Genomic DNA, 14,817 nt, shown 5'->3' with positions numbered 1-14,817 from the left:
TGCCTGGAGTGCAGGTGTGTGACATGATGGGTGAGAGACTAGACTGGGAAATGGATTCAGGTCACCTGGATGCTCAAGAGGAAATGAGGCACCTCCAGCAGAGTTTTGAACAAAGTAAGAACTTGTGTGGGGCTTGTTAAGGTTCTTTTTCTCTCCTGGGGCTACAAAATCTGCTCATATTTTCTTAATGACATCTGCTACTGCTGCTAAGTCACTTCAGTCGTGTCCAACTCTGTGTGACCCCATAGACGGCAGCCCACCAGGCTCCCCGTCCCTGGGATTCTCCAGGCAAGAACACTGGAGTGGGTTGCCATATCCTTTTCCAATGCATGAAAGTGAAAAGTGAAAGTGAATCACTCAGTTGTGTCTGACTCTTAGCGACCCCATGGGCTGCAGCCCACCAGGCTCCTCCATCCATGGGATTTTCCAGGCAAGAGTACTGGAGTGAGGTGCCATTGCCTTCTCCATTAATGACATCTAGTTAACACTATTTATTAACTTTTAAAATGTCTACTAAAAAAAAAATTCTACATTTTTGGGTTATCTTCACATATTTAAGATATACTTTCCCTGTAGTCAAGGTTAGCAATTTTATTTTTTCTGTAGTGTGTTAACCAGTGAATATTTTAGGCTGTGTGTTCCCTGTTGTAACTATTCAGCTCTACCATTGAAGCATAAAAGTAGGCGAAGACAGCTCATGAATGAGTGAGGGTGGTGGCTGTGTCCCAGTGAAACTTTACTCATAAAACCAGGTGGTTTTCCAACTCCTTGTGTAAAGAAAAGCACAGTTTAATTTGTTTCCTTTCCAGTCATCAGTACAGAGTAAAAGAACAGACAGTCCTGTCTGCTTGGAGAGCCCAGGGATCTGAAGTTTAGATGATTGTGTGGGGGAAGAGCCTCATCTACCTCAGAATAGTGTGTATCAGCTCTGTATTTGTAAAGTGGCTCTATGTCCTTCAGCCAGAGCCACTGTTTCTCAATCCAGTTACTGTGTCGCTCAGGGCAGGACGTACTGTCAGCTCAGAGGAGAGCCTGGCTGGGTTCCTATCCTACTGGCCAGGACACTGATTCAAGGCTGCTTAGAAGTATTTTAAGAATGATCTGGATATCTGAAAGTTCCAAACCCTGCAAACCAAAGGGCTAGTTTCATATTTTACCCTCAAAATAATGTTAAAGATAGTGATTGAGTTCCTTTGTTAGCCCATTAGAGCCACCTTAATACAACTCCAGTGGAAAACACTCTATTATACTCTAATAATAAATAATAAAATCTTTTGAATTTGAGTAGCATCCGTGCTCATAAAATCAATATGAATTATCTAGAATGTAATTGAATGATGGTATCTGAGGATCTCTGCATTTAGTTTGACAGTGTAGGCAGGAAATTTAACAGAATCTGCAAGTTTTCTGGGTCCTTTAGAAATAAGGGTACAAGCGCTTTTTTGAGTATTTTTTATGATTAAGCAGAATGTTTTATCTACTGTTGATTTGTAACTTGCAGTTTTCCTTTTTCTCAATAGATAACTAACGTAATCTTAATGCTTATCCCCAGTGATTCATGGCAGTTTTTGACTTACAAAATGGAATGACAGGGGGCGATAGGTTTTTCTCCCATGATAACCAATAAGAATTTGAAAGGGAGGAGGATGGTAAAATAGAAGAGGTACATTGATGTTTAATAAGGAGCTCACAAGCTCAGCAGGACAGAGACACCCCAATGCCTGCATTCCCCCCACCAAGGGGAAAGGTGGTAATGTCAGGGGCTGGTGTTGGGGTGCTGGCACTGACTACAGAGCTCCCCCAGAACCTACCCTGGGGCTCTCTGGGGAGAGAGCATTAGGAGGGGAGAATGGAGAAGCCAGCGTCCCTGGCTGCATGGCCGAGGATATCTTTGCAGACTGGGGCTTTTTTTCCAGGTGTGCCTGCGTTTACTCATGTGCTGTTTGTCTATGGAAAAGACTGTTAAGCTGTCAAATAGTGAACTACCTCGGTAGTTCCTGATGCCGTGATCATGGTTTTGGTCTCGTTTCTTTTAGGTTACCCCTGTTTCAGGCCAGTGCTTTTGCATTTCTGGCCCCTGCTCGAGCCATCCTGTCTTTAGATAAATGGAAATGTAACACCACAGGTAATTGCAGTTATTTCCACATATGTCATTGGGGTCCTTTAATGCAGATGATAGAAGGGAGGCCTGGATGTGCTGCCCCCAGCAGTGGTAAATCCTTTCTGGAATCAGGCACAGAACACACAACCAACAAAATAGCTTAGAATACTCCAATCTGTGGATCGTGTTTCTGTCTCTCTCTGTATCCACTCATTCATCCCTACCCCCAGAGCAAGTAAGGACCAGTAAAGGACCTCATTTCTCTGTACTAATGAAATTGATAAATACGGAAACAGAATAGAAAAATATTTGTGCTGTTTTTCTGCCTCTTTCTTTCAGTGGATTTTATGAACCACCAGTAGTCACTCTCTTTGCTGCATCAGCATCCTTTCTCTGAAACATCTTTGCTTTTTAAGGATCTGGCTGCTTTGGTTTTCTGCAAATGACTTTCATTCCACCTCCTATCCTCCTCATAGTGATTGCAAAGATCCTTAAATAACCCAGTAAGGTCAGGAAGAGATCAGATAGGGGATTTGAGGAAAGCAGATAGACCTGTTGTACTCTCAAAATACTGTTAAATTTTTAGGCTCTAGGAGCAGAATTTTCTAGTCTTTATTTCCTTCCTTGCTCCTAGGAGTTACTTTGTGACCACTGATTTGATTTAGGAACAGAAAAAGGGCCTCAGTTTTATCTAGGTTTTTAAAACCTTAGTCAGGCAACCTTGCTATTGGTCATTTCAATAAGCTGCTTGCAAAGGTTGGTCTTCGTATGAGACTGGGACTAGCAGTGTGTATCAGCAGTTCAGTCAGCTTCTGAGAAGCTGGGAGCTCTTGTTGGTGAATAAATTTGGTTATATTAGCGATAGGGAATCCACCTTTCAGTATGATATGCTGTACTGTTGTAACTTGAATTTTAGGGTTGGGTATTTATACAGATATACTTAGAACAGGGAGAAAATTCTTCTTAAAAAGAGTAAAATGAATATGTCCCATCAAACATCAGTGTCACTCCAAGAAAAATTTTGTCTTTGTTTTTGTTTTCAAGATGTTTCGGTTGCCAACGGAACGACAGCGCTGTTACACACAGAACACATCTGGTATCCCCGAATACGCGAGGTAAATGATGAGCATTGTCTACTACGGCTTCTTTGTGTTTCTTCTCATCTTCAGTGTTGGTCATGCCCAGTATACTGAAGTTGCTTACACTGAGCTCTTTTTTTTTTCCAGCTACTGATATGTTCATTTGTGTTGTGAAATTCAATTTAGATGACATCGCTATAAAATAAAGCTTGTAGAAGTGCTTTGTGCCACCAGACAGTATTGTTTCTTGCCCTCTTTTCTGTCCTTCTTTCTCTTCCTCCTCTCCTGTGCTGCCACAGACCTGTCTGCTTACACCCGCCAGCATAACCACCCGAGGGACATGGCTCCCTTTGGAGGGAGCCACAGAGTTGATAGGTTGCAAAACGATTTATTCTTGCCTCAGTGTTTGTCTGTGTTGGTTGAAGGAATTAAAGCCATTTGTCTGCTTCGGTGCACTTGGATAGAATAGGGAGGGTATGGGAGTCCTTAGATACAAAGAATGACTGACATTTTATCCAGATCTTCCAAAACCTGTAAAACCATTCACCATTAGTTTAGAATTAACAGATATGACCATTCTGTACAATAGAAATATTCCTTTAGAATTTTTGTCAGTAACACTACCTTTTAAATGTCCTGCAGGAGCTACTTCTTAAAGTCAAGAATCTTTGTACTGCATTGTACCTTTGAGGCTTGTTTTGAATGTTGTGTCTTAAATGAGAATGATAAATTATGTCTGTCTCAATCAGTGCAATAGGAAAGCTGATTTTGTGTCCAGTGCCCATTTCGGTAATACTCTTACATCAGTCTGGTGATACTTAGGTTTGCTAGGTCCCAATCACACCCACTGGTATCTTTAGGGTTTCCCAGGAATTTCTCAGCTATGTCATGCCTATTTTATAATAGCTTGATGCCTTACAGAATTATCAGTTGTGGTTGCAGGTGACATTTAAGAGTGTGTGATTTATAAGCAGCTTGCTCTTATGTCTGTGTCCTCTCTTGCTCCAGATCCAGGGAGCCATCATCATGTCCTCATTGATAGAAGTGGTCATCGGCCTCCTGGGCCTGCCTGGGGCTCTGCTGAAATACATCGGGCCCCTGACCATCACACCCACGGTGGCCCTCATTGGCCTCTCTGGTTTCCAGGCAGCAGGAGAGAGAGCAGGGAAGCACTGGGGCATCGCCATGCTGTAAGTGTTCCAAGGCCACTCAGGAGTGGACAGTAAAAAAATCTCCTTTCTTCCCAACACCGAGGGACAGCTTCTTTGAATGTTTTGAACATTTATACAGACTTTAGGAGATATGTAAGATTAGTCTGATAGTTTAAACTTTATTTGTGTCATGCCAGGGAATTATTAAAGTGCCATGCAGTCAAGGTATTCTAAAGATTGGGAGGGTTGTAAGGTTTTAAACTTAGAGAAAGGAGTAAGATGGGGGCGCCATTAACTCTTGACTTCTGGGGTCATGCCAAGTCTCATACATGGAAATTGAAATACTAAGAAGCTGAATCCTTTAAATGAGACTCAAAAATATTTCCAGACTGGCAGGAGACAGAGCTGTGGCCTGCAGTGTTGGCATCAAGGGTCATGTGGCTCTCAGGTCAGACAGCTCTGCACACCTGTCACAAAGCTGTCATTTCTGCCAGAGTCCTGCTGGTCGGTGCCAGTCCTTTCGCACAGTACTTGAAGTGAATTAAATATGTCACTTATCCCTTTTTTCAGTAATGTCAGTAAAGACATTCAGAACTTTATAAGGTTGATTATTAGAGCCACTGCTTTCTGTGTACCACAGATAGAACCCACAGTCTCTGCATATCTCTGTAGAGCATATTTCTGTAGAGCATATTTCTATAGAGCATACGTAAGAGTTGACCACCTCATAAGAAATGATTCTAAGACTCTAGAATTTTTGCAATCAGTCAGATTTCTTAAAAAATTAAGTAACACAAGAGGATTTCTAATTGTTTTTGTTTTGTGAAAATTTCTGTAATTATTCAATGAAAAACACTATGTATTGAGCCTACATATCATGCTTTACATAACACTGGTTGTATATATTATAAATGAAGGTAGGTACCAGTGTTATCCCTGTTTAACAAGTAAAGAAATCCAGGGACAAAGATGCAGTGTTAGTTTTTCAGGGTCACACAGTTAGCCAGGATGCTTTTCAAAACCCAAATAGTCTGATTCGAACTTAACCCGTGACACTTAATTCTGCCTCTCTGTGTTAGAATGTGGTTTACAAATAAAGTGAATCCTTACATAATTGTAATCCATATATCATTATAAATTAAAGTATGAGAAAACATCCAGCGTTGTTCTTAGTTTTCTCATTTCACCAAAGGTTGTCAATATTTCCATATCAGGATGGGTGTGTTGAAGGCATGTGAGAATGTTCACTCAGTGAAATGCAGTAAGTTCCAAAAAGGAGAAATTGTGTTTACTGTCCTGCTGTAAACTTTAGGAACCAATAATAAAAGAATGAATAAAACCCCCAAACCACTTAGAAGCAAGAGAATACCATTATAAATAACTCAGAGAAGAACTCCAAACTTTACAATTGCTGACAATTTAGAAAATGATGATAACAGGACTAGTCACACTTATTTAACGCTCAGTTCTCAAGAAGAGTCAAATAAAAATGAAGAGCTTATCTTCAGAAATGAGAAAAACAGGATGAAAAATGAGCGCAGTTAAAGCAGGGGAAAACATTGGTAGAGATACAAAAAATATGCTAGCAAAGTAATGCTTAAGATCCTTCAACCTAGTCTTTAATGGTATATGAACTGAGAGCTTCCAGATGTACAAGCTGGATTTAGAAAAGGCAGAGGAACCAGAGATCAAATTGCCAACATCCATTGGATCATAGGAAAAGCTAGAGAATTCCGGAAAATATCTGCTTCATTGACTATATTAAAGTCTTTGACTGTGTAGATCACAACAAACTGTGGAAAATTCTTAAAGAGACGGAAATACCAGACCTCCTTACCTGCTACCTGCCTCCTGCGAAACCTGTATGCAGATCAAGAAGCAACAGTTAGATAGAACTGGACATGGAAAAACGGACTGGTTCAAAATTGGGAAAGCAGTACATCAAGGCTTATTTAAAATCACCCTGCTTTTTAAAAAGCAGAGATGTTACTTTGCCTACAAAGGTCTGTGTAGTCAAAACTATGGTTTTTCCAGTAGTCGTGTATGGATGTGGGAGCTGGACATAAAAAAAGGCTGAGTGCTGAAGAATTGATGCTTTTGAACTATGGTGCTGGAGAAGACTCTTGAGAGTCCCTGGGACTATAGGAGATCCTAAAGGAAATCAACCCTGAATATTATTTGGAAGGGTGATGCTGAAGCTGAAGGACCAATACTTTGGTCACCTGATAAGAAGAGCTGACTCATTGGAAAATGCCCTGATGCTGGGAAAGATTGAAGGCAGGAGGAGAAGGGGATGACAGAGGATGAGATGGTTGGATGGCATCATCGACTCAGTGGACGTGAGTTTGAGCAAGCTCTGGGAGATGATGAGGGACAGGGAGGCCTGGCATGCTGCAATCCATGGAGTTGCCAAGAGTCGGACACAACTGAGCAACTGAACAACAAAATAAAAAATAAGAAACAAATAGAAGTGATGCGTGCCAAAGCTGGTTTTTTGGAAAATGGCAAACATACAGATAGACTTCGGGCAGGGCTAATTAAGGTGAGAAGGGAATGCACACACAAAGCAGTGATAAAACTTAGCTCTAGGGAGGATGAGTTAGATCTAAGTTTAAATATATATATATATATATATAGAACAGGTGGTTTTCCAGCTGTTTTTTTGGTAAATAATCAAAACTGCCCCCTTCTCCCCCAGACCTCTGGATGTTGGGGCTCCTCAGAACTTGGTCCTGGGCCTCCTTCTGTCTCCATTCTCTTCCTCTGGGGTATTTCATCGAGTTCATGACATCAGCAGACATGCATTATGCTGGTGGGCTCCACATGAACCTGTAATGTGGACCTCTAAACTCAGACTTTCAGATCAAAGCCCTGACTTGCCTTGTCCATTTGCTGTTACACAAGACACCTCAAACTTTAAGAAAACTCCAACTTTTGACTCCCTCCTTGCCCATAAACCATTTCCTTCTGAGGCCATCCTCGCAGTAGCACAGCCACAGGTGCAGTGGTAGCACAGGTGCTTAAGCCAGAAGCCCTGCAGTGATCCTTTGTTCTTCACGTCCTCATTCACCATGCACGACCCATCATTCTCTCCTACCTCCAGAAAAAAATCCTGATTCTGTCCTTGGTCATCATTGCCACAACACTCAGCCATCACTTCCAAACTGGTCTCCGATTTATTTTTTTCTCCCTTCCTTTGCATTGTCAGTCCTATAAAATGCTTGATCATTATCTCTTCAAGACTTTCTCTTCTGTCCCCAATTCTTGCTGGATTCTAGAATCTTTTAGGTCTTCCTGTCATCACGATGTCTGAAACCTTGCCTGCTACTCTTTGGTGGTCTGTTTACATCTCAGGCTTGGCACTCCGGGCTGTTTTACTTTGTAATCTTGGGTGTTCATGGGAGATGATCTTGAATTATTTCACAGATACCCCCCTGCTTCCATCCCTGCTTGTCTCTCTTTTTCTGGAACTTCTAGGATGTTGGTCCTTCCAAAGTTGTCCTCTTACTTTCCTCTTCTTTCATCTCTTTGTTTTTTTCCTCTGTTCCTAGGAATTTTCCTCAGCTTTATCTGTGACTCCTTCTCTTGAGTTTTTTTTATTTCTGCTGTCTTGTTTTTTATTTTCCAGAGCTCTTCTATTGTGCTTGGATGTCAGCTCTGTGAGGGCAGGACCTCAGCTCTATAGTAATCACCATGACACTGCCAGTACTTGGCTCACTATCTGTTCCAGAGCAGGGATCTTCAGTAAGAGCATTGTGAATAAGTTAGGGGAGGAGCAGGAGGTGTGACCACACCCTTGACTCTGGGAAGAAAAGTCGAGGATGTTGTGGAAGGACTTTCATTCCTAAAGGATGTGCTTTACTGGTTAAGCATTGAGTATATTACATCTCCAAGGAAGAGAGAATTCCTGTACCGTTTAATCTGTACTGGAGCTTTGAAAAAGAAGGGAAACTTCACAGTTTTATCTTAATGGCAAATTGTGACAGAGCTAATGCAGAAGGGAGATCCTGGATCAACTTTTTCCTTCCTAGGGTTGTATAAAACCCTAAGGAAGTATGTTCAGGTAGTAGCATCTAAAACTCAGTGTCTTAAAAGGCTCGATACAGTCTCTAAGATGCAAGTGTGTAGAAAACTTTCAGAAAAGGGCCTTACTATACAGCTCTGTACATACTTAATTTTTTTAAGTGCTGCATCTATAAACATATCTGAAAAGAATGTTCCTTGGAACATGGTTTGGGAAAATGCTGCTACAGATAATACAGTAAAAGGGCAATGTATTTGTCATTTCAGGAACTCAAGGATGATTAAATATTAGAAAATTTAATTTTATTAAAATCCACTATGTTTTTTTATTTAAAAAACATGGTGATGATTTTTAAAAATTGATCAACCTATGTTCCAACTGCAGACTGTTAGCAGTGATAAATATGATTTTTAAATGCCCCATACACCTTACTTGCGTCCTGAGAAACCTGTATGCAGGTCAAGAAGCAACATTTAAAACCGTACATGGAACAATGGATTGGTTCAAAATTGGGAAAGAAATACGTCAAGGCTGTAAATTGTCACTTTGCTTATTTAACTTATATGCAGAGTATATCATTCAAAATGCTGGGCTGGATGGCTCACAAGCTGTAATCAAGATTGTGGGAGAAATATCAGCAACCTCAGATATGCAGATGATACCACTCTACTGGCAGAAAGTGAAGAGAAACTAAAGAGCCTCTTGATGAGAGTGAAAGAGTGAAAAAGCAGACTTAAAACTCAACATTCAAAAAATTAAGATCATGGCATCTGATGCCATCACTTCATGGCAAATAGATGGGGGAAAAAGTGGAAGCAGTGACAGATTTTATTTTCTTGGACTCCAGTATTACTGTGGACGATGTCTGCCACCATAAAATTAAAAGATGCTTGCTTCATGGAAGAAAAGCTATAACAAACTTAGATGGCAGATTAAAAAGCAGAGACATCACTTTGCTGATAGAGTTCTGTATAGTCAAATCTATGGTTTTTCTAGTGGTCATGTATGAATGTGAGAGTTGGACCATAAAGAAAGCTGAGTACCGAAGAATTGATGCTTTTGAACTGGGGTGCTGGAGAAGACTTTTGTGAGCCTCTTGAACAGCAAGGAGATCAAACCAATCAATCCTAAAAGAAGTCAACCCTGAATATTCATTAGAAGGGCTGAAGCTGAAGCTCCAGTACTTTGGCCACCTGATGCAAAGAACTGACTCATTGGAAAAGGCTCATGCCGGGAAAGATGGAGGGCAGGAGAAGGGGCTGACAGAGGATGAGATGGTTCGATGGCATCGTCGACTCAATGGACATGAGTTTGAGCAAATTCTGCCAGATACTGAAGGACAGGGAAACCTTGTGTGCTGTAGTCCCTGGGTTTGCAGAGAGTTGGACACGACTTAGTGACTGAACAACAACATACATTAATGGTGAAAAACTTAAATTAGACAGCCTATTGTAATCATAAACTGAGATAAGAATGTTTATTATCAGAATCTTTTAAAGTTTTGAATGTGCTAGCCAGTAAATAAGACAAAGTAAAATAATATGGATCAATGCAGGAATAGGGAGAAGGGCTTGATGACTTGCCCTTAACGATAATTAAAGCACATTCTAGGACTTAATACTGTGATCTGGGACAGGGTAGACATTGATAGAGTAGAACATAAAGGATAGAAACATGGCCAATAAAAAAAATTAATACTTATACATGATGCTTGAAATCAGTGGAGAATGAACTGTGTAAAAAATAATTATTTGGGAAAAAGTTAGATTTCTGATTTATATCAAATTACATTTCAGTTGAATTAAAGACTCAAATGTAGAAAATAAAATCATGAAAGGGCTATAAGGAAACCTATATTAAATAGGCTAGATAAGGCAGATAGGAAAAGAGAAAGATTGGTTTTACCACTGATTAATTTAAAGCTCATATCAAAAACCATTGATAATAAATTTTAAGTGTATCTGAGAAAATACAGCAAACTCCATAAGAAAGGATAATGTTCCCAATTCATAGAATTTCACCAGTTAATTTAAAGGAGAGAGAGTCCTGGTAGAGTAATAAATGAAGGATGTAGTATGAACAACCACTTAACAAAAACATAATAATACAAATAACCAATCAGTGTTTAAAAAGGGCTATCTTCACTTGTTATCATTATGCATATTCACATGGAAGGGGACCCATTAGCAGTAGGAGTATTGGTGGTGGGTCACTGTGCTCCTAAGTCAACCAATAGATGTGGCCTTTAGAGACAGACTGTCTCTAAAGGAAGAGTCAATGTGGTGAATTACTACCTGCCATTTCTAACACTGTACATAAATTCTGAGTGGGAACTGTGTTTTTCCTGAAAATATTTTTCTGTTTACTTTTCTTATGGATAACTTAAAATCTATTCAAAAGTAGAATAGTTTAATAAATTGCCATGTACCATCACCAAACATTCCAGAAAAGTCTCATTTTACCTATATCCTCAAATTCGTTGAGATTCTTGGCATTTGGAGTTTAATAATAATTAAACAGAGAAATCTAAAGTAAAATAATAGTCCCTCCCACACACCCCATCCCTCAAAAAAATCTTCTCTTGAATAACTAACAATAATATAGTGTTTCTCCTTCCATATTTTGCATTATTGCAGAAATACAAACGTGTACATATACAGCTTTATCATTATTTTATAACTTCTCATCTGAATAATTTGTTGGGGTCACCTTCCCAAGACAATCTGTTTAAATCTATTTCATTCTTTCTACAGCTGCACAATGTAAGTAGTATCAAATAGTCTATATTAAATTACTCCCAGGTGATGCAACAGTAAAGACTCCACCTGCCAATGTAGAAGATGGAGGTTTGATCCCTGGGTCAGGAAGATCCCCTGGAGGAAGAAATGGCAACCCACTCCAGTATTCCTGCCTGGGAAATCCCATGGACAGAGGAACCTGACAGGCTATAGTCCATAGGGTCACAAAGAGTCAGACATGACTGAGCACACACACGCACACAAGCCATTTCCCAGTTGATACACAAGCATGTTATTTAAAATATTTCCTGTTGCAAACAATGCTGAAATACCTATTTTCATGTTAAAGAATGAATATTAAAATGATGATAGTGTTTTTAAATTGATGAAATTGGTAGGGATTTAAAAGAATAAAGGGCTTCCCTGATAGCTCAGTTGGTAAAGAATCCACCTGCAATGCAGGAGACTCCAGTTTGATTCCTGGGTTGGGAAGATCCCCTGGAGAAGGGATAGGCTACCCACTCCAGTATTCTTGGGCTTCCCCTTGTTTGAGGTGGTAAGGAATCTGCCTGCAATGCAGGAGACCTGGGTTTGATCCCTGGGTTGGGAAGACCCCCTGGAGAAGGGAATGGCTACCCACTCCAGTATTCTGGCCTGGAGAATTCCATGGACTGTATAATCCATGGGGTCACAAAGATTCAGACATGACTGAGCAGTTTTCACTTTCACTTTTAAAAGTATAAACCCCCCTGCTACAGTGAATAGGAAATGGATATTTAAAAAAATTTATTTCACAGAAGTGTAGTTTATTTACAGTTTTGTGTTAATTTCTAATGTATAGCAGTGATTCCGTTATCCATATATATGTGTGTGTATATATACACACACACACATTTTTCATTATGGTTTATCACAGGATATTGAATATAGTTTCCTGTGCTATACATTAGGACCTTGTTTTCTCGTTTGGTTCTGGTTTTTTCTGGCCAGGCCATGTAGCATATGGGATCTTAGTTCCCCAGCCAGGGATTGAACACATGTCCCCTGCAGTAGAAGCATGGAGTCTTAACCATTAGACTGCTAAGGAAGTCCATGACCTTGTTGTTTATCCATTCTATATATAATATTTTGCATCTGCTAATCCCCAAATCCCAGTCCATCCCTCCCTTACACCGCCTTGACAACTACAAATCTATTCTCTGTGTCTGTGAAGCTATTTTATAGATAAGTTCATTTGTGTCATATTTTAGATTCCAGATGTAAGTGATAATGGTATTGTCTTTCTCCTGACTTATTTTACTTAGTATGATAACCTGTAGAGCCATCCACGTTGCTGTGAATGGCATTGTTTCATTCTTTTTTATGGCTGAGTAGTAGTCCATTGTGTGTGTGTGTGTGTGTGTGTGTGTGTGTGTGTGTGTGTGTGTCTGTCACATCATTTTTTTTTAGTATAGGTTATTTTAATTTTGGGCTTCCCTTGTAGCTTACTCGGTAAAGAGTCTGCCTGCAATGCAGGAGACTTGGGTTTAGTCCCTGGGTCAGGAAGATCCCCTGGAGGAGGAAATGGCAAACCACTCCAGTATCATTGCCTGGAGAACCCCATGGACAGAGGAGCCTGGCAGGCTACAGTCCATGGGGTCGCAAAGAGTCGAACATGACTGAGCAAATTTCACTCGATTTTAATTTTCATTGAAGTCTAGTTGATTAGTTTCTATACCACATCCTCTTTGTCCATTCACCTGTTAATGGACATTTAAGTTGTTTCCGTTTCTTGGCTATTGTAAATAGTGCTGCAGTGAACATTGGGGTGCACGTATCTTTTTAAATTTCTCCAGACATGTGCTCGTGAATGGGATTGCAGGATCATATAGCAACTCTATTTTTAGTTTTTTGGGGAACCTCTATACTGTTTTCCATAGTGACTGTGCCAGTTTACATTCTCACTAACAGTGTGGAGAGCTCTCTACACCCTCTCCAGCATTTGTAGAACTTTTTCGGTCTGATCTTCAGATATATTATTTCTGGACTTCTTAATGATGGCCATTCTGACCAGTGTAAGATAATACCTCATTGTAGTTTTGATTTGCATTGCTCTAATAACTAGTGATGTTGAGTATCTTTTCATATGCCTGTTGGTCATCTGTATATGTTCTTTGGAGAAATGTCTATTTAGGCTCTCTGCCCATTTTCCAGTTGGGTTTTTTGTTGTTGTTGAGATATATGAGCTGTTTGTATATTTTGGAAATTAAGCCTTTGCTGATCACATTAGCACATGGACATTCTTGGTCTCTGAATGTGATTGTAAATTCACCCAACGTTTCTGTATGTATTTAATATTTAGCGGTTTGTATCAAAGCACTTTTCAGTAAGGTATTCATTGTTTGACAGATCTATTCTAGTCCTGGGAACTTGTCATAAGCAGATATTCACACTGGTGCCAGGGAAAGATGATTCATTGCAGTTATGTTGCTCCCAATGTCATACTTTAGGGACGTGTTTAAATAAGATGTGGTATGGTACAGCCACTAGATGGAATGCTGAGCAGCCACTAAGATGCTGATGGAGGTTGCCATCTCTTGAGGTCAGGCCTTAACTGGGGCTGCAGGGTAGTTGGGAAGCAGCATGTAAAATATGATTGATTCCTTTTGGGGCCAATTGATGACCTGTTTGTGCTCCAAGGGCAAGGATAACATCAGATAGTCCTGTTTCCCTTTCTAATCCCAGTGCCTGGGACCCAATAACATGCTCTAAAAGCCCTGGGATTCAGTCATCCAATATGAGATGATGAGCAGTCTTCAAGATTTTGAGTCTTTCTTTTCACTTATCTGCCTTTTATAGTTTTTCTACATTTTAGTATGTATTGCTTGCATAATATAGGTAAAGTTAAAACAAAGGTAGACAGATAAGCAGAATGTCACATGAGATGGAAATCCTGGTGTGGTGGACAGAACTGTGGGCTGAGCATCAAGTCTCAGATCCTGTCTCTTCTGTGCTGGGCCAAGTCTTGTGAACTCTGACACAGCATCCAGTGCTGAGCCTCTGCTCTTGCCTTTCTGCAATGGGGCTGCCTGCCCTACCTGTCCCACAGGTGTATTCAAGGATTAAAATTAAAACAGAAGAATCCTGCTCAGTTCACTTTTCAATTTCAGTTGCCAGATTTGAACCTGAAGTGTGGGTGTCCTTCCTTGGACTCTGTTATGTGTCCCCTTTCCCTTTTGAAACGTGCTTTGAAAAGTGGACACCGTAACTGTCAGATGTAACTGTCAGGTGACATGTCACCTGCACTAATAATAACAGTAATAACAGATACCAGGCTTTTTGGATCTTAGTATATAATTGGAAGTAAATCAGTAACGTTTTTTAAGATGTGAAAAATTTATGTTGATCTAAGTTTAAAATACACCTCTTTTCGTATCCTTCATTGTCATACTGGTTTTTGTTAAACATCACCCATTCATGGGGGAGTTGGAATAACTCGGGCACCATGTATGTCTTCATCCTTGAACTGGTACTGATCTGATGACTTTGTGGTGGCACCAGGTCAGTGAAGTGCCTGCATAGGTGAGGAAATGGTAGAGTGGCAGCCAGCTGCAATCCACACCTCATTTGGAGTGTGACTGTGAAGCGGCACTTAACTGGCTGTCAATGGAACTGATAATTCCATTTCAGCAATTAGAACTGTTCCCAGGAACAGTTAAGCTTAACTTTGAGAATCCTCTCTTCC

The 14,817-nt window shown here is 40.2% G+C and overlaps 1 protein-coding gene across 2 annotated transcripts in view; it reads left to right on the top strand.

Moving 5' to 3' along the window:
• Positions 1-14,817, top strand: part of SLC23A2 (solute carrier family 23 member 2) — a 143,982-nt gene that overhangs the window by 105,702 nt on the left and 23,463 nt on the right. For both annotated transcript variants that reach the window (XM_061436583.1, XM_061436584.1), the window contains exons 6-8: positions 2,037-2,125; positions 3,146-3,216; positions 4,189-4,370. In XM_061436583.1, the coding sequence (XP_061292567.1) occupies positions 2,037-2,125; positions 3,146-3,216; positions 4,189-4,370 (342 nt within the window). The remainder of the gene's footprint in view (positions 1-2,036; positions 2,126-3,145; positions 3,217-4,188; positions 4,371-14,817) is intronic.

The sequence above is a fragment of the Bos javanicus genome, chromosome 13 (genome assembly GCF_032452875.1).
Source record: "Bos javanicus breed banteng chromosome 13, ARS-OSU_banteng_1.0, whole genome shotgun sequence".
Taxonomy (NCBI): Eukaryota; Metazoa; Chordata; class Mammalia; order Artiodactyla; family Bovidae; genus Bos; species Bos javanicus.
Note: the sequence above shows the minus strand (reverse complement) of the source record. Positions and strands in the feature narration are given on the sequence as shown.